The sequence below is a fragment of the Paroedura picta genome, chromosome 2, assembly GCF_049243985.1.
Source record: "Paroedura picta isolate Pp20150507F chromosome 2, Ppicta_v3.0, whole genome shotgun sequence".
Lineage (NCBI taxonomy): Eukaryota > Metazoa > Chordata > Lepidosauria > Squamata > Gekkonidae > Paroedura > Paroedura picta.
Genome location: NC_135370.1, coordinates 42,588,045 through 42,607,647, shown reverse-complemented (window position 1 = coordinate 42,607,647; position 19,603 = coordinate 42,588,045). Strand labels below are relative to the sequence as shown.

General features: G+C 44.7%; 1 protein-coding gene across 1 annotated transcript in view; it reads left to right on the top strand.

The window, feature by feature from the left end:
• PSMD14 (proteasome 26S subunit, non-ATPase 14) overlaps nucleotides 1-19,603 on the top strand; it is a 68,726-nt gene that overhangs the window by 24,470 nt on the left and 24,653 nt on the right. The window contains exons 5-7 of the mRNA XM_077319916.1: nucleotides 272-391; nucleotides 3,294-3,364; nucleotides 4,321-4,471. Of these exons, the coding sequence (XP_077176031.1) occupies nucleotides 272-391; nucleotides 3,294-3,364; nucleotides 4,321-4,471 (342 nt within the window). The remainder of the gene's footprint in view (nucleotides 1-271; nucleotides 392-3,293; nucleotides 3,365-4,320; nucleotides 4,472-19,603) is intronic.

Genomic DNA, 19,603 nt, shown 5'->3' with positions numbered 1-19,603 from the left:
TGCTATAGCACCGAAGTTGTGAACATGTCATTGGAAATAGGAAATTAACCATGTGTCGGTGGCATAAAGTACCATAGAACCTGTTAGCAATAGAATATTTATTGTGCTTATATGTATTAATGTTTTAAGTTGGGTTCTTATTGGGGTTTTTATTGTATATGGGGCTTGATATTGTAACCTGCCACATGCCGGCTTGCCGGGAGTGGCAGTAAATAAATAGAAATCATCATCATCTTCTTCTTCTGCATTTTCATCTTCATCTTCTTTCCAGATGCTGAAGCATGGTCGTGCTGGTGTTCCCATGGAAGTTATGGGGCTGATGCTTGGAGAATTTGTTGATGACTATACTGTCAGAGTGATTGATGTGTTTGCTATGCCACAGTCGGGAACGGTAAGTACTCTTCAGTGAGTAAATGTGTTTTGTCACACTAGGTAACTGTACATCAAGATTTTTCTTCCTTCACATGCGTAACAGTTGCAAAAAAGATATTGATGCCTGGAATGCATATATTCAGTCCTGTAAGAGATGCTGGTGATCTATGCTAGTGTTAAGCAGCTTCAGTTTTATTGCTTAAGCTGATATATTTGGGCATTCTTTAGTGGTATAGCCCGTGCAGGTTTTCAGATAGAAGTCTTCAGAACCAGAGTGCCTTAAGATGTCTTAAGAGCGGCGGCTTCTAACCTGGTGAGCCGGGTTTGATTCCCCACTCCTCCACATGTAGCCAGCTGGGTGACCTTGGGCTTGTCACAGTCCTGTTAGGGCTGTTCTCACAGAGCAGTTCTGTCAGAGCTCTCTCAGCCCCACCTGCCTCACAGGATGTATGTTGTGGGGAGAAGGGAAGGTGTTTGTAAGTCGCTTTGAGAGTCCTTCGGGTAGTGAAAAGTGGGGCATAAAAAATAATTCTTCTTTTTCCACTAAGTTACAATACTAGGATAACAAATGCAGTTATCATCAGCCCCAGGAGTACATTGGATCAAAATTATACTATATCCCATGTGGCGACACTGAATCTGTTTCTTAGACTCTCCCACTAAGAGCCCAACTTCTGTTTCCATTGTTTCTGTTGCAAAGAGTTATTAATTAAAGGCAAAAGTGTTTCAAACCCACACCACACATGGAAAAGAAGAAGTTGGTTCTTATATGCCGCTTTTCTCTACCCAAAGGAGTCTCAAAGTGGCTTACAGTTGCCTTCCCTTTCTTCTCCCCATAACAAACCCCCTGTGAGGTGGGTGAGGCTGAGAGAGCCCTAATATTACTGTTCAGTCAGAACAGCTTTATCAGTGCTGTGGTGAGCCCCAAGGTCACCCAGCTGGCTGCATGTGGAGGAGGAACGGGGAATCGAGCTTAGCTCGCCAGATTGGAAGTCCGCACTCCTAACCATTACACCAAGCTGGCTTTTGTGTACAACCACTACAGCAAGCTGGCTGGAGGGTAATCAATTCTGCTTAGGTAAGGATGGGAAATCTGTAGTTTTTGGGGGTGTAATTTCAAGTGGTCCAAACATTCTCTTGGATAAGTAATCAGATTGCCTTTATGAGGATAGGGGCTTAAATTTGATAGCAGATTCAACTGTTAGCAGGTGTACACAACATCCTAGGCAATCATTATGCTTGCAAAAGAGATGGCACTAGCAAATGCCAGCGTTTCCGGAAAGAAGGGGAAATCCTATCCTGGTTGCTTCTGGGAGTACCCTAGGTAAGGGTCTGTGTGTGTGTGTGTGTGTGTGTGTGGCTGTGGTGCTGAAAAAAATGATGTGTTGACTCTCTCTCACACTATTTGCTGGCCAAATATTGTCAGTTGACTGCTTATTTGAGTGCAGTCAAGTATTTCATAAAGTAAAAAAAAAAAAAAACACCCTTTGTATAGGTTACAGCTTGGTCATAGACCTGCAAGAAATAACAGCAAATGGAATAAGCCAGCCCACACCAATTAGATCAATCCCATGTTAGGCAAAGTCAGTTGATTTTGCCTCCTGCAAATGCTCTTCAGGATGGGAGTGCAGAATCTTTATGCATTTCTGCCTGGCTATCCTTTCTGAGTACTCCTTCTTGAGAAGTGCCTGGGAGCTCCAGTTGATGCAGCCCAGGAAAACGTTTCCCACTCCCCCCACCCATTGCAATCTCAGACATCTCCAAACAGGAGCAAAAAGAGTCACCCTTGGCGAAATCAGGTGGGCAGCCCTGTTGGCCTGAAGCAACAGAGCAAAGTCTGAGTCCGTTGCACCTTAAAAGACCAACAAAGTTTCATTCTGTGTATAAGCATTTTGTGTGTGCCCAGAATGAAATTTTGTTGGTCTTTAAGGTATCACTGGACTCAGACTTTACCCTTGGTAAAAGTCACTGATTTGGACCACTGATTTGGCTTGCTGCAGGAAACAAGAAGTATACCCTCCACATTATCTGATTATGTCAAGCTCCTGTGAAAAGTGGGGCATGGATATAAAAAGGCATTGGCCTGCTGCTTAGTTAGGGCAACTTCTTTGGATAATTAATTTCAGCTCCTTTGCTTTTTTTTGTTTTGAATTTCATTTGAGGTTGGTTTTTTGGTAACTGCGGGCCAACGGTCGTATTCCTCGGTAATGATAATCATTAACTTTTATGAGGGCGGTGTATGTCAAATAAATAAATAATATTGTCTTAACCATTTTTGACTGTAATTTTATTTTACAGTAACAGTCAGTTAATGTGTCTTGTAACTTGCATAAGTATCACACCTGTCAGTTATTAAAATATTATACTTTAATGGTATTTGACCCTTAGTTGCCAATATTTGATCAGTAATTTGACTGGTTGGTTGAATTGTTATTTTTTCTTGGTCCAGTCAAATTTCCAACCAAATCCAATGCTCTGTGTTTTAACGGGTGCTGTAACATCTCAAGGGGGTTGTTGCGTCTCACCAAGCAAGGAGGTATTTTCCTGTAAACAAGTGGACATTTTCTCTCTTACATGTATGGCAGTGGACTATACTAGACCAGTTGCATCCCTGGTGGCCTGTGTCCTCCAGGCTGTGTCTTGCCATCAGCAGCAAGCTGAGCTGGCAGCAGACAGGGGCACTCCGCAAAACAAGAAGAGAGTGACTTTCTGATTGTGAACACATTGCTTGTCTGAATACTGTCAGTGTCTTTGCCCAAACAGAGGCCAACCCTTTCTGAGTTGCAGGGAGCTTGTCAGTCGGATGCAACACTACTGCCCTCTGAAAACTTTTTAGAAGCAAACAATCTAAAAGTCATGTAGTAAGCGACAGGTATGTTGGAGCCGTCTGTGATTGCCTTTCTTACTGTCCCTACATCTAGGGGGTCAGTGTCGAGGCGGTCGATCCTGTGTTTCAAGCCAAAATGTTGGATATGTTAAAGCAGACGGGAAGGTAAGGGCCTTCTTAGTTGGCATTTCTGGGCTGCGGTCATACTTGACGCCATGAGTTCTCTATTTGTCCACACCGAGGTCAGAGTTGTTGGTTTGATCCAGCATCGCTAAGAGAAAATGTTGTGTAAACCGGATTGTGAGCCTGAGTATTCATGAGAACCCACAACCAGTTGTTCCCGGCTGTGGACTTTCAGACTCCATTGATGGTTGGCACGGTTGCATACCGTGAAGCAATCATGTCTACATTCATACTAATTCAGCACAAAGGAGACTGCTGCCGCTTTAAAATCTGAATTTTCAGCTCCGGTGCCCCCCTGTCCCTCAGAGCAAAGGTTACCCGGTAAAAAGGCATCCAAATATTTAAACAAATTTTGTTACTTCGCTTGTGTGATCTCAACAGTTGTCATCTGCTTGCTCAAATTCTTACACTGTGGCAAAAACTTCTAAATTAATGTTAACAAAAGACTCAACGGCTGAGCCGAACAGTGCAAATTGCTTTTTGACCGAGTCCTAGTTCTACTGCTGGTTTAATTGATATTTAATCTTTCCCTGCCGTTTGTCCCTGTCGTCCATGTCTGAAATGGACTTCTCTGCCGTGAAAAACCAACTTTTGGCACCAGTGACTTGGAGCAGGTATTTACCGAAGTGCTGAAAGAGTAAAAAGTGGCTCGGGAGGTGTGGTAACAGGGTGAAGAAGCTGGGAGCCTGACCTACCATTGCTAATATGCGTCGCTTAATGATAACGCTCCTTTGTCACATTTTCATGTTTTCACCATAATCTGGTGAACAGTAATTTAAATGCTTCTGATGGTGCTACTTCTCACCTCTTTTTTCCCCTTTCCTTTGCCTCCTGACTGCCGCCCTGTTCTGTTGTTGCTTTTTATCGTTTAGGTTGCAAAGTAGCATTGGGGATTTCTTCAGTGTGTTTGGGTTCGGTTTGTTCTGTTTCTGTTTCAGACCCGAGATGGTGGTTGGCTGGTATCACAGTCACCCTGGCTTTGGCTGCTGGCTGTCTGGTGTGGACATCAATACTCAGCAAAGTTTCGAAGCTTTGTCCGAGAGAGCCGTCGCTGTGGTGGTGGATCCCATTCAGAGTGTAAAAGGAAAGGTATGTGTTACGTTCTATTAAGAGTTGAAACTGAGAGTCTTGCAGGGGAAATCAGTCTAGTTTTACCATACGAAGCAAATTTTGGAAATCACTTTGGGTTGGATTCAATGTTGCCCTTCTACATGAGGGAGGTAGGGGTGGAAGGTAGGATCCGGTTTCCCGCGTGAACTGTTGCCACCGCTGTTCCAGAGTGTCTGCCAAAGTTTTCAGGAACAGTTTTTTTGGGGGGGAAATTATATTTGCAACAGGAGAAGGAAGTAGGCCCTGTTCTTCTAGTGTAACTCTTTGGATTCAAATCCCGGCTGCTTCTTAGCTTCTCTAGATTCTTAAATGTAGCAAAGGAAACTTAAGATTGGAAACACAGGTTAACATGGAATAATGGCTGTCTCCTTTCTGTCCTTTGCTGCTGAAGAACTCTCTTGTGCTTATGGGTGACATTAAAAAAAAAACAACCCTGTATCTGTAATCTTAAACTAGAAAATTCTACTTGAACTCTTGTGCAGCTTACTCTTTAGTTAACGCGTTTAGGGTCGGGCCCTCGTGACTTGATAAACAGAAAGTCTTTTGTGCTTTGGGTCGAGTTCAGGATGGTACAGTTTTAAGCAGACAGTCAACCTGAGACCTCCTTCCCCACACCCCCTGGAAGTTTGTCTGGATGCAGTCCCTTCCTGCATAGCAAGAATACCCATTTTTTAATTTTATAGAGATTGCGCACAATACTTATGCGCTTCAAATGTTTTGGAATAAAAACTTTCCCCCAAAGGCTTCACAGCCATTCCCGTTTAGGGTAAGTTTGCAGATGAATGATTATGTGAAATCATTATGGAAAGAGATTAACTTGCAAAGCATATTGGGTTATAGTTTGTCCTTTGTTGAAATCTCTTTTGTTCTTGTTTGGTTCTTTTTCTTTCCTTTTTTTTTTAATTTCTTTCTAGCCCCATATGCCATTTTCCTATTTCCTGCCTCATGACAGCAGGGAGCAGCTCTATTATCACCTTCACAGAGCTGTCTGCAAATGTGAGAGGCAATTCGATTTTGCTCAGCCACAGGGAGAGCGGATTAGAAAAACTACAGAACATACAGAAATTGGCTAGGTGGTTACTGCTTTAAAATACTGCTGAGGTGTTTTGTTTGAGCATGCTATCCTATTGTATTGCGGAATTGCCGTTCAATTAATAATATGTATGACATTTACAAGATTTTATAAATATTTTAAGGGTTTAAGTTTTCCCCCGTTTGTGGTTCGGTGGCGCTAAAGCAGGTAACCAGCTCAAATCGCTGCTGCCTTTTTAGCTTGAATACGATACAAAAAGAATAGAAAGCCCACTTCATTAAATCAGGTTCTCTGTACACGTGTACGTTTATTTTTAAATGCAAAAGTTAAGAGGTTTAACATTGGTGTCTGTGGGCATAGCCATGATTTAAATAACACCTCCCTTCCAGAGAAGCATTTTGATATCTTTGTGGTGAAGAGTCACTGCAAAATTTTCTCTCACTTTTGGGATTTCCCTTATGATTCAGAACAATCTGCCATGATTTTTGTGTGTGGGGGGAGTGCTTGTTTTAGAATACTTATGACTCCAGGTGACTATATATATATATTTTTATCCCAGGTCAAGTATCATCTTCTATAGTGCAAATTAAGAACATGCTGAAAGAACTACTTAAATCTTGTTTGCCACAGGTTTAATGGGTGTGTTTTTGAATGCGTCAGAGTGGATGAAGGAGAGCTTCTCAATATTAATCAATCCTACCCATCCCTTGGAAGCTTTGAGCATCTTAAGGGAAATTGTAGAGTTTCGAAGTGTCTTCCCCCTTCCCCCGATGCATCTAGGCTTGAGTCTGGCTCTATTCACTGCCATTTTGTATAATTCACTGTCTCTTCTTCACATATATGGGTAGTATGTTCTTATGTGTGCTTCGATCCCATGAGATGCAGCTCATTTTGCTTTTGCAGTGGGGTAGGACAGGAAGGCCTGGAGGATCATTGTCCATGGGGTCGCAATGGGTCAGACGTGACTTCGCACCTAACAACAACAAGGACAGGGAGTGGGATAGATTAGAACAGGGATAGTCAAACTGCGGCCCTCCAGATGTGCATGAACTACAATTCCAAGGAGCCCCCTGCCAGCATTCGCTGGCAGGGGCTCCTGGGAATTGTAGTCCATGACATCTGGAGGGCCGCAGTTTGACTACCCCTGGATTAGAAGGTTGAAGATGTGCTTTGGGATCTAAGCAAAACAAACTGAACCGAAGCCATGGTGGGTGTAGCTTATATAGGCCACCAGAACTTGGGTGGTGGGCCTGAAGGGCATGCAGTAGAGTTATGCGTTCTTACCAATTTGTATGCTTCTGGTTTTTCAGTCATTGTGTAGCCATGATGGTTTGAAGCATGTTCTTGTAAACATCTCACAAAGCATTGTTCAGAGAACTGGTGGAGGATGGGGCCGTCGTTGGCAGATATTCTTGGATTTTTAGTCCTATGACTTGTTAGCAAAGCAGACTCAAGTAGGTGGATTCAGATGGGGACAACTTGTGGTCTAGATTTGTTAAAGAGCATTGAGGAGGCCAGCTTCCCTTTGGAAGAACGAAATGGTGATTTCCCTCAGATAAAATGGATCTTGTGAAAGGGGGCCTTATTCAGTATCACTTTATTCTCTTTTCCACCTCCCTTTATATTTGTCTCCACTTTTAACATGCTTTTTGCCCAGCATTATAGAATCCATTTTCAGAGCACTGATCCTGAGTTCTCTGAATGGCAGGATTCACAGAAGGACCTTCTGCCACTTCTCTGCCTGGACCCTTCCCAAGCCACTTTGGAGGACTGAGGGGCCTGTGGGAGTAGCATGGGAGGGGGCAGCAAATAGAAGGCAGCAACCCACTCGTACGCTCTTGTCCATGATGAAGTTGGGAACTCGCCCAAGGGGGCAGTGGTTTTCCGCCCTCCTGCTAAAGCCCCCACGCCACCTCCTGTGCTCTTCCTGAGAGTTCCCCAGACGAGTGAGCCGTGGACGGGAAAGATGACCCAGATGCCTTACATGCTCCCTGACCTTAAAGAGGTACATCTGGCCTCAACTAGGGCCTCGACAGTCTCCTGGTGGAAAGAGCTCCCAGAACATATCTGGGCCCTGCCAGAGTTGGCACAGTTCCGCAGGGCCGCCAAGTTCCACCAAGCTTTTGGTTGTGGCCAAAGTTAACATCTACATAATTTTGTGGCCCCACCTATCTGTTTATTCACCCGTCTGTTTATCCATCCACTATTGTCGATGCGGGATGCCTCAGATCAGCCTCACTGCTGGGATAACGTCAGTCAGTACTCTGAAGATGATTTTTCGCTGCTGATTTTAACCTGTTTCTGTTACCCATTTTAAACTAATTTTAGATTGACATTTTCTTTGTTTAACGATTGTATTTTATACATATTATATATATATTGTACACTGCCCTGAGCCAGCCTGCTGGGAGGGTGGTCTAGAAATTGAATAAATGAATGGAGTCAAGCCGACTGTTAAAGCCATCAAATAGCTTGTTCTACCAAGATGTTCTAAAGCAGGGGTAGTCAACCTGCGGCCCTCCAGATGTCCATGGACTACAATTCCCATGAGCCCCTGCCAGGGGCTCATGGGAATTGTAGTCCATGGACATCTGGAGGGCCGCAGTTTGACTTACCCCTGTTCTAAAGCATCACCCTTTCTTCGCTCCCCACCTGCCTGGCAAATGGAAAGTGTTGTGACTGAGCTGAGATGCTGAGCTGCTTAGAGCACCTCCTTTATGCGTGCCGAAGTCAGTGGGATTTTTCTCTTTTTCTTCTGGGTAGCTGATGTCCGAGTTCAATCAGAAGTATTAATGATACAAGGCTTCCCTACGCAAACATCATCAAGCGATATTTCAGAACTGTTACTGATTTAACCGGAGAGCCAGCTTAGTGTAGGGGCAGCTTCTGATCTGAAGAACTTGGTTTGATCCCCCACATGCAGCCCCAGGTTGACCCTGGGCCAGTCCCAGTTCTCTCGGAGTTTTCTCAGCCTCATCTGCCTCCCAGAGTGTCTGTTGCAGAGGGAGGAAGGGTTAGTGATTGTCAGCAGCTTTAAGACTCCTTCAGATATTAAAAAGCAGGGTACAAAAAAAAATAACTCTCTTTATCCCAAGCTGCTTTTGATTCTCTTGAGCTTTCAAAGTGCGTTTCTTTGGATCCTGGCCAGAGGTCTTGATTCATAACTGGCCATTCTGTTATTGCCAAGTGCTCAGGTAGAGGGCAACAAACCTGGTGAGGGGTTTGGAGTCCAAGACGTATGAGGAAAGGTTGGGGGAGTTTAGCCTGGAGAGGAGACGACTGAGAGGGTGCCATATAGACAATGGAGCAGAGTTGTTCTCTCTTGCCCCAGAGGGACAGACCAGAACAAATGGGATGAAATTAATTGAAAAGAAATCCCGTCTAAACATCTGGAAGAAGTTCCTGACAGTCAGAGCGGTTTCTCAGTGGAACTGGCTTCCTCGGGAGGTGGTGTCTTCTCCATCTTTGGAAATTTTTAAACAGAGGCTGGATAGCCATCTACATTTATTGCTTAGCCTCCACGAGCCTCCGTGGGAGTGGCGGGATAAAAATATAATAATTAAATAAAAAATATCTGACAGAGAGGCTGCTTCTGTGAAGGCTCAAGGTGGTGACAGGTAACATTGGATGAGTGATAGAGTTGTGAGCGTCCTGCATAGTGCAGGGGGTTGGACTAGATGATCCAGGAGTTCCCTTCCAACTCTGTGATTCTACGTGATATCGCAAAGCGCCATTAGGAATGAGTTGCATCAGGGTGGAGAACAGCTGATACGTGAACCAATTCCCACGAACGTGTGGCCCTGTTGGGCCCTGGAATGCCAGTGTAATGTTAAGTGGCTTTCCAAGCTGAGGGTTCTTCTATCCCACTTTCCTGTTTTAGAAAAACAGAGCCCGATTGGTTATCACTTCCAGAGGTATGCATTGAGTTGAAATGGGACTCGGTTGACCCCTGCCCCAAGTGGGGCTCTGGTTTAAAACCTCAGCTGTTCTGTGCGTGAGGGGCTTTCAGCAGAGAGAAGCAACTCTGGAATCCGAGACGGTTATCGGCGTGGTGCGCTGTTGCAGTTAGATCATTAGAGAAGTCTTTTAGGTCAAGAGTACAGGAACTGAGTGCTGCAAGAGAGAGGACTATATGGATGCATCTGAAGAAACGGAATGAAGCCCATTTAAGACTGACGTACTTTACCTAGTCTAGTATTACACACTGAGAAATTGAATTATCCATTTACAAACCGGGTGCGAATGAGATGATTATTCAAAGGTGTTCTTCAGTCAATTTTTGAGATTAGTCTTTAGGCTACTTTATTGTGCAGCCTTTGCCGTACCCAGTGTTGTGCCTTGCATTTAGATCATGCAAAGTGGCATAGCAGACCGTTTGAAATGGTACATGAGAGGCAATTTGTATTGTTCCTGTTTGATGTAAACCACCCTGAGCCTTCAGGGAGGGCGGTATATAAATATAATAAATATTATATATATATATTTATTTTTACCTGGTACAGTGGCTCACTGTACTCTCCAAGCAGGGCTGCAGGTGGGCCGGGGCAGAGCACTCCTCCGGACCTCGGTGCCTGGAGCAGTGATGTCCCCCACCGGCTCGCCTCCTGCCTCTAGCGCCTGGTAGAAGTTAGCCGCCCTGCTCCAGCAATTACTAGTTGCGATGCTCAGACCGGGAGGCAGACACAGGAGGTTGCCATTGGCACCAGCTCACTGGGTAAAAGTCGGCATCCTTTCTGTAGATGGAGGTCACCGACCTTCTTTCGCATGTTTCTCACCTTGAGAGTAGGCAGTGTAAGGCATTCTGTGTGGAGCTGCCCTTTGGAAAGCAGGTCAGGACCTTCAGCTGGGTCAGATACAGCCGCTGTTGGCACTTTGCACTTACCCTCCCACATTTGCACTGGTCCCTCGATATCTCCTGGGCACAGTTCAGTGTTAGGTCATGTCGAGACATGAACACCTTGGATCTCCCAAAGCCATCATATTTCACGGTCCTTCCTTATAATGGCACGCAGAGAGGCATTCCTGGTGTCCACCCCTTTGTTGTAGAACTGTCTGCCCTTCGAGGTTTGCCACAGTCTACTGCTGACCATGCTTCTGGTGGGGCTAAAGTGGTCATTATCGAGGCAAGACAGCTCATGTGATGTTGCTGTAATCATTTGTTTATATTCTGCCTTTCTCTCGGGAGGGGGGGGGGGCTACAGTGTTCTCCTTTCCTCTATTTTATTCTCATTGCAACCCTGTGAGGTAGGTTAGACTGAATAAGTGTGACCGGCCCAGTGTGGCAAAGTGGGGAATCACACCTGGATCTGCAGTTTCCCACTTCTGCAGGGACTGTAAAATCTCTTACACCTGGTCTTCAGTTGAGGCCAGGGCAGTAAAATCTGGGCCCCTCCCTTAGCCAGCCAGATGCATCCTCTGAGGCAGTGCTGTGGAGCCTGTTCTTTCTCACTGTCAATGGGTAGATTTTATTGGGTTCTACTGGGCAGGGTGGTAATGCAGCAGAAATACTGTCTGAAGCTGTCTGTCCATGAGGTTGGGAGTTCAGTCCCAGCAGTCGGCTCACGGTTGACTCAGCCTTCCATCCTTCCGAGGTTGGTAAAATGAGTACCTAGCTTGCTGGGGGGTAAACGGTAATGACTGGGGAAGGGAATGGCAAACCACCCCATATTGAGTCTGCCATGAAAACGCTGGAGGGCGTCACCCCAAGGGTCAGACATGACTCGGTGCTTGGACAGGGGATACCTTTACCGGGTTTTATTCTCAGGGGGTTTTATTGTGGGTTGTTATTTTTGTGACCCGCCACAAGCCACTGTGTGGGAAAAGCGAGATATAAATAAAATTATCAATCAAATCAGGTCTTAATCTAACACTCCAACCACTACTCCATATTGTCACCAACTCACAATTGTTGGGTTTCGAGGCATAAGAAGAAGAGCTATCTTTTTATGCCCCGCTTTTCATTACCCAAAGGAGTCCCAGAGTATTTTACAGACACCTTCTCCTTCCTCTCCCCAAAACAGATACCCTCTGAGGTAGATGGGGCTGAGCAAGTTCTAAGAGAACTCCTCTGAGAGAACTGGGACCAGCCCAAGGTTACTCACTGGTTGCGTGTGGAGGTGTCAGGTATCAAACCCGGTTCTCCAGATTAGAGGTCACCGCTCTTAACCACCACACCACGTTGGCTCTCACGTTAAATCGGCAACAGTTCTTGAATATTGCTTTATAATAATTTTATAGGGAAGCTTTGTCCCATTGTTAACTTTTGACAGAACGCAGCTTAGTTCAGTGCTACTCACTACCCCAGGATTTCTGGGGTGTTTGGAGGGTGCAGCCGTGAGTCAGGCAAGCTTGTGTTTTAGTAGTGCCCCTATTCACAATTAAAGTGTACATAAGAATAGAAAAGCCTGCTGGGTCAGACCACAGTTGTCCTGGAGGGGCAAACAGACTTCCTTTGTTGCCACCTTCTAGCATTAGTATTAAAAAGTTTGGTACCTGGACATAAGGAGGCTCCCTTCAGTCATAATGAGCAGCTGATAGCCTTTGGAAGTCATTTGTGCTCCTAGCCATTGCTATGGACACAGGCAATGGATTCCACGGCTTAATTACCCATTGACTAAAGAAGTATTTCCTTCTGTACCTTTTCCCCTTCGATTTCATTGAGTGTCCCTGTCTTCTAGAGTTCTGGAAAAGGCAATACTATTGCTCTTTATTTCATCTCCCCTTATCGATGTTTGTTCTAAACTGAAAAATTACAGACTTTCCGCTGTTTCCTCAGAGGAAGGGGATCACACCAGCCAGTTCAACTTGACTGCCCTATTTTGTACATTGGCAGAATCCATTTTGAGAATAGCGGCCAGAATTGCAAACAGTATTCCAAGTGAGGACGTGCAAGGGCTTTCCTATATCGACTGTTCTCGGTTCACTTTTCAATCTCTTTCCTAACCATTCCTGCCGTGGGGTGTGCCTGTTTTACTGCTGCCCCACAATGGGACTGGGTCAAAAATTTGATTGTCAGATCTCTTTCAAACGCAATCTCAGCCAGGCCAGACCCCATCGTTATATATTTTAAATTAGGATTTTGTTGTTCCATTGTGCATCACCTTTGCCACATTATTGTCCCACCCACTCAATGTAGAGAGATCCTCCTGTAGCTCTTCATAGATCGGCCGTAGTTTTGAATATTCTGAATAATTTGGCTTCATCTGTATCCTTTGCTTCTCTACTGCTCACCCCTAATTCCATAGATATAGACCCTGGCACCACTGGTATTCTCATCTGAGCACCAGCAGCACTTTTCATTCTGAATCAACCAACTTGTGTTAAGCTCTTCCTTTTTTCTTTTGCCTCTCATGTACCATTTCAAATCCCTTTGTCTCCATTCCCCACCCCACTATTAATGACTCTTCTTAGTGTGTTTTCAACACTACTCTCCCTTCCTGCTATTCTTTCCTTTTTTTACTGATGGGTTTCATCAAGATGGTCTTTCCCACAGTTCACATTGCCATATTCTCCTTTCTTATTTCTCTGCTTTTCATAGAGATTCCTTTTTAAATGGAATCTAGAAATCCTTGGTCTGAGATTTTTAAAATTTTTATTTATAATTGTATTTGTTGACGGCCACTCCCAGCCTGGCTGGCTTATGGCGGTTTACAATAAGAACATTAAAATCCACATAAATCCCAATAGATATAACCAATATTGGCAGCAAAAAGCAATCTACAAAAAACTCCCCCTTCCCATCCCCTCATAACATACTGCAGCATGGCTTAGAGTGTATTTACTGGCGGTGTCCAGCCTAGGGGCCTATAGAGGGAGGGACCCGATCTTTCTACCCTGGCTTCAACCAAACACCTGCCAGAGGAGGTCCGTCTTACAGGCCCTGCGGAACACTGATAGCTCTGTCCGGGCCCTCAGCTCTTCCAGGAGCTCATTCCACCAGGTTGGTGGACCCAGAAAGCCCTGGCCCTGTTCGAGGCCAGGCATGTCTGCTGGGGGCCAGGGACAACCAGCAAATTCCTACCGCATAGCAAAGAGTCCTGCAGGGTGCATAAAGAGACAAGCAGTCCCATAGATAAGTGGGATCCAGGCCCCCAAACCAAAACCTGATCCAAAAACCAGCTGGTAACCAATGCAGCTGCCTCAGCATAGGCTGGACATGGGTCCTCTAAGATGACCTTGTGAAGTCCCTAGCAACTGCATTTTACGCCAATTGCAATTTCTGGGTCAGAGACAAGGGAAGGCCTGCGTAGAGCGAGTTACAGAAGTCTAGTCTTTTAAATGTAGGATTTGCTGGACCAGACTTTCTCAACCAGAGTTTTGTGAAACCCTGGGGTTTCTTGACAGGGCTTTTTGAATGGGTGGGAGTTAATTAATTTCCATATATTTTTAAAAAATGTTAAACATTTATCAGGTGATATAACCATATATGGTCAATTTGACCTGCCCTCCCCTCCCAAAATGGCCAATGATGGGCCTGGAGGGGGTGGGAAGAGGAGAGGGCCCAGGTGAGTGTGTACACAGCTCTGCTTCTCAACCATACTCCTCATGACCATGCCACTTCTGGGGTTTCTCAAAGCCTGGGGAATGTTTTAGGAGGTTCTCAGTGGTATAAAGAAAGATGAGAAAGACTGTGCTAGACTTTCCCTAGTTTCTTCACGATGCAGTTTATGTTAGTGTGTTGTCATTTCAGCCATGGTTCTTCCCTGTATTTAAATTGCTTCACAGCTTAATAGTGTTTATATGTGAAGTGTTAATCTATACAGGGAATGGATAGTGCCCTTTGTTAAACATTTTATTCTTGCCTTGTCTTTGGTCTAACTGGGAAGCCCTGCGATCAAAAGGAATAGTCGAGAGAGGCCAGCCAGATCAACAGACCTTCTGCTGATCCCTTGACTTCTCTTTATTCTCGCTCGCTATAGAACTGATACTTTTAGAGGCTCTGTGTTTCAAGAAGATGGTTTGTGTAGCTGGTCTAGTGATTAGGAGTGGCGGCTTCTAATCTGGTGAGCGGAGTTTGATTCCCCACACCTCCACATGCAGCCAGCTGGGTGACTTTGGGCTCGTCACAGCCCTGTTAGAAGCTGTTCTCACAGAGCAGCTTCTCTCAGAGCTCTCTCAGCCTCACCTATCTCACAGGATGTCTTGTGGGGAGAGGAAGGGAAGGTGATTGTAAGCCGCTTTGAGACTCCTTTGGGTAGAGAAAAGCGGCATATAAGAACCAACTCTTCTTCATCTATTACTTCTAAGTGCATCTTCAATTGCCTCTGACAGCAACTTGGAATGGAAACCTGTCTCTCAGTCAACCTTTCTTTCGGCAAGTGTAAGGAGAACCTTGCTAGATGGGCCATCTGGTCCAGCATCCTTTTGTACACAATGGTCAACCCGCTGTCCTGGAGAACCAACAAACAAGGCATATATCTTCAACTGGGTTCATTTCAGGGTCTTCCCCATGTTGCCAGTTATTTCTTAGAGCGTGTGTAGGGAAGACGGATGAATGACTGCCCCTTGTAATGCCATTTTACCTTCTTGGAACAGTTTTGTAAACTGCATGAGTTTTCAGTCATTTCTGACCATTCCCCCTGCCCCCACATGAATGTTTGTTTTCACATTTTTATACCGCCACTCCCAGGAACAACCGGCTCGTGGCAGTTTACATAAATCTAAAATCCCATAAAACAATAAAATATCCAAATGGAACCCAAGATGGTGGTAAAAACACAACAGCAGGAAAACCCACTAGACCAGCGGTCTCCAGCCCCCGGACCGGGGAGCGGTACCGGTCCATATATCAGTCGCTACCAGGCCGCAGCTCTTTCTCGTCCTCCTCCCCGGCTGCTACCTCGGGGGCTGCCCTGCCACTCTGCTGCCGGGTCACAGTTGGTGCTCTCCAGCGGCCGCCATGGCTGCGGGCTGACCGGTCCCGGTTATAAAAAGGTTGGGGACTACTGCACTAGACCATTCCCACCCATGACTGCAAGTAGGCATGACTGCAAGTGAAATGATCCCATTGAAAAATGGATCTACCAAGTGGCTCATCATCACCTTCCTACAGACTTGTCACAGAAAGGAACAATTGCGTCTGACCACATAGAGTTGGAACGGGCCATACAGGCCATCTAGTCCAACCCCCTGCTCAACGCAGGATCAGCCCTAAGCATCCTAAAGCATCCAAGAAAAGTGTGTATCCAACCTTTGCTTGAAGACTGCCAGTGAGGGGGAGCTCCCCACCTCCTTAGGCAGCCTATTCCACTGCTGAACTACTCTGACCGTGAAAATTTTTTTCCTGATATCTAGCCTATATCGTTGTACTTGTAGTTTAAACCCATTACTGCGTGTCCTTTCCTCTGCAACCAATGGGCAAATGACAACCTTTCAAATACTTAAAGGAGGGCTATCATGTCCCCGCTCAACCTCCTTTTCTCCAGGCTGAACATTCCCAAGTCCCTCAGCCTATCTTCATAGGGCTTGGTCCCTTGGCCCCAGATCATCCTCGTCGCTCTCCTCTGTACCCTTTCAATTTTATCTACGTCCTTCTTGAAGTGAGGCCTCCAGAACTGCACACAGTACTCCAGGTGTGGTCTGACCAGTGCCGTATACAATGGGACTATGACATCTTGTGATTTTGATGTGATGCCCCTGTTGATACAGCCCAAAATGGCATTTGCCTTTTTTTACCGCTGCATCACACTGCCTGCTCATGTTTAGCTTACAATCCACAAGTACCCCAAGGTCTCGTTCACACACAGTGTTACCTAGAAGCGTATCCCCCATCCAGTAGGCATGCTTTTCATTTTTCTGACCCAGATGCAGAACTTTACACTTATGTTTATTAAATTGCATCTTGTTCGCATTTGCCCATTTTTCCATTGTGTTCAGATCTCGTTTAACTCTGTCTCTATCTTCCGGAGTATTTGCCAGTCCTCCCATTCATCCTCCCAATATGGATGAATGGGGAGATTTGGGGAAATTAAATCACCTGATTATTGTTACCTTTGTAAGGAACTTCATTTGGGTCACGGCTTACAATTGGTAAGGAACTTCATTTGGCCCACAATGGAGAACCAGTGGGTAGGATCCAGATTGAATTTCCTGCTGTTGGAGGGGGAAGTATAATCACCACTAATTCCCTTTCCTGCTGCAGATTTTCCCCTCATGCCATTCCTGAGGGCTTCCCTGTCCCTTAGACACAACATTTCAGGGAGCTCAGTGGTCTGTAGCAGGAGGCAGGAAGGTGCTTCCTGTGGACACAAAGGCCTTCCATCAGCAGAAAACCTGGTCCGGCTCCCTTTTGCTTTAAGCACATCTCCCCGCCACCGTTTTGGTTCAGGCAGTCCTCCAGTCATGTTTAGATGAGTCAAGGCCTTGCATGCTCCCGCCACCTGCTCTTTCTCCATTTCTTGTTTGAACTAATCACAGCTTGCCACGATCGGCAGCCTGTAGTTAGTGCGTCTCCCCCAGAATGAGAAACTTCCTTGAATGAGAAACCTCGCCAGAATGAGAAAACTCCTTGAAACTCATTTTCATTTCTGGGATTGGAGGGCAGACGCTACATTTAGACTGGTCTGCAGTCCATGGGTGTATAGTGTCAAACAGCAGAAGGAAAGGAGACAGCAATCAGGGTGTGTGCCTTCCTGCAGCTCATCTGTGATACTTGGAGCATGGTTTCGAAAGTGGCCTGAGCTGAGCCTGCATGTGTGTGCTTCCAACACTGGCTTCAAAATATATATAGCTGCCCCCAAGGATCCCACAAGGACAGAACGGTGGAGTATATATGTATGGAATAAGATGCGGCTTGTATTGTACTTTCAGCTTCCGTGTCCTGCTTAAACTTATAGATGCATATAATAATTGTGCATTTGAGGCTTTGATTTTATCTCATACGTTAAGGAGGGAGGCGACATGTACAGAGGTAGAAAGCGTAACATTTTATTTAACAGATGCAACCCTCTGTACAAGCTTCACCGCAACAGCACTCAAGTTTTGCTGCGCTCCAGATGAGGAAGTAAAGTGCTCGCTTGTTAAACTGAAAAGGTTATTTCAGTTTATTTCTCTCCCCTAAAACCCAAAAGTTCACAGTGGACTTTTTGTTTGTTTGCTTAAAAGTATCAATTTTTAATTGCCTTTTACCATAGTGGATGCAGGCTAATCCGTCTATCTTCATTAAGAAGGACGTTGAGGCTTTGCTGCCTGTGAGTTATGGCTGCATGCCTTCACTTGTCAAGATAAATGTATTCTTCTGTAGCCGTCTCCTCTTCCAGCGCAGGGATTCGAGCGGCGTCGTAGCCCTGACCAAAGTCGGCAAATTCTCAAAGGATAACGGAAGAAAATGCACATACTCCCAGGAATCTCTTTTCTAGAGCTGAAATTGACATTTTTATAAATAATTTCCAGGGAGCCGACTTCAAAGCCACAATCACAGCAAATCAGTGATATGCATTTGGCATGAGTCAGTTTCTGTTCTTAGTGCTTTTCATTGGAAATGGCATAAAAAGTAAGGCTTCCCTGAATTTTTTATGCTGTGGGCTTACAAGGGACCGAAGACGTTCTTCACTCGCGGTTGTCTCCGCGTGCATGGCAGCATAAATAACGAAGCGGCCATAAGAATCAGCTGCACTTTTGAGGGTCATGTGCTCCGTTTAATTTTTAAAGGCTCTGGAAGCCAACTAAGCAGTTGATAACAGGTCAGTTGCAGGTGATAAAAGAGGTTTTAGATGGGACATTACTCTGCCTTCCACACCTGGCACAGCTACATTATATCCTTTTACACAGCGTTTCTTATGTGTTGCTGCCCTGCTTCATAAATATGCGGCTTAAACAATAGCTAGGTCCTTGACTCCAGAGGCAGCACAAGGCACATGGCTTGCGTATGTCATCGGGGTTGGAGTTGCTGGTTTTGTTCTCTGCTGCAATATGCTGGTGCCAGAGAGCTTCAGCTCTGAGCAACAGAGCTGAATTAACCACACTGCTAGTTCATCATCATCATAAATATTACACCTATATTATCCACACACACACCCAGAACTGTTGTTAGATCTGCTTGGATTTAGAATTTTAAAACATTGAGGTAAACAAGAAGCCATAATCCCAGTGGGGAAGTCCCAAACGTTTAAAATTGGAGCAGTGATTAAAAACGGGTTTTTAAGCAGCTACTATTAACGTACAAATATTCCTTTAACGGTCACAGATTGGTTAACACTGATGACCAGTGGTTTGTGTGCTTATCTGCTGGATGGATTCTTGCATAACTAGTCTAAAACTATATAGATGAAATGATTCAGATAGCTGAATGCTAGCTTTTAGTGAACTGCAAACAATATTATGGATTGATAATCTGAAGGCAGTAGTTGGGGGCGGGGAATGTAGGTTTGTTCATATTGTGATGCATTCGGAAGCAACAACAGATGTAGATAAAGATGCAGTTTTTATTTTGCATTGGTAGCTTCCAAATATTAAGTATCTGTTTCCAGGCCCTGCAATTACTGAAGCAATCCATAGAACTGAAATCCATGCATCCCACAAACTAATTATATTTGCAAGGTCAGAATGAATACACATTTTCTGAAAAATAAAAGGTTATATAAATGTGTCTTCTACTTGGCTGTTATATCACAGTTTGTTGATCTGGAGTATAATGTGTACAATTCACAAATTTGTCTGATAACAGAAAGTGGTGTGTGATTGTGTTTATTTTACTAACCAGTATATTCACAGCAATCACTTCCAAATATCTCTCCAGTAAAGATGTGTTAATTACAAAACAGACAAGGTCTTCTATTATATTAAAGCTACTAACAAGAAGACAGCAGGAATCACACATGTAAATAGCATCATCAACCCCTATTTTAGTCCTCTGTTTTGATCTGTGAGTTGCGCATAGACCAAAGGTGCTATTAAAGACTCACTGTACGAAATAGGCAGCATTATATGAACAAAATTTATTCAACAAGAAAACAGACCTTTAACATGAATTTAACAAGCCTGAGAAATTATAAACTATCATATGCTGCAGATTCATGCAGTGATAATAAACAAAAAAAAAAAAGGAATGTAAGAGGTTTCCTTAAGCTAGCCAAACCGCT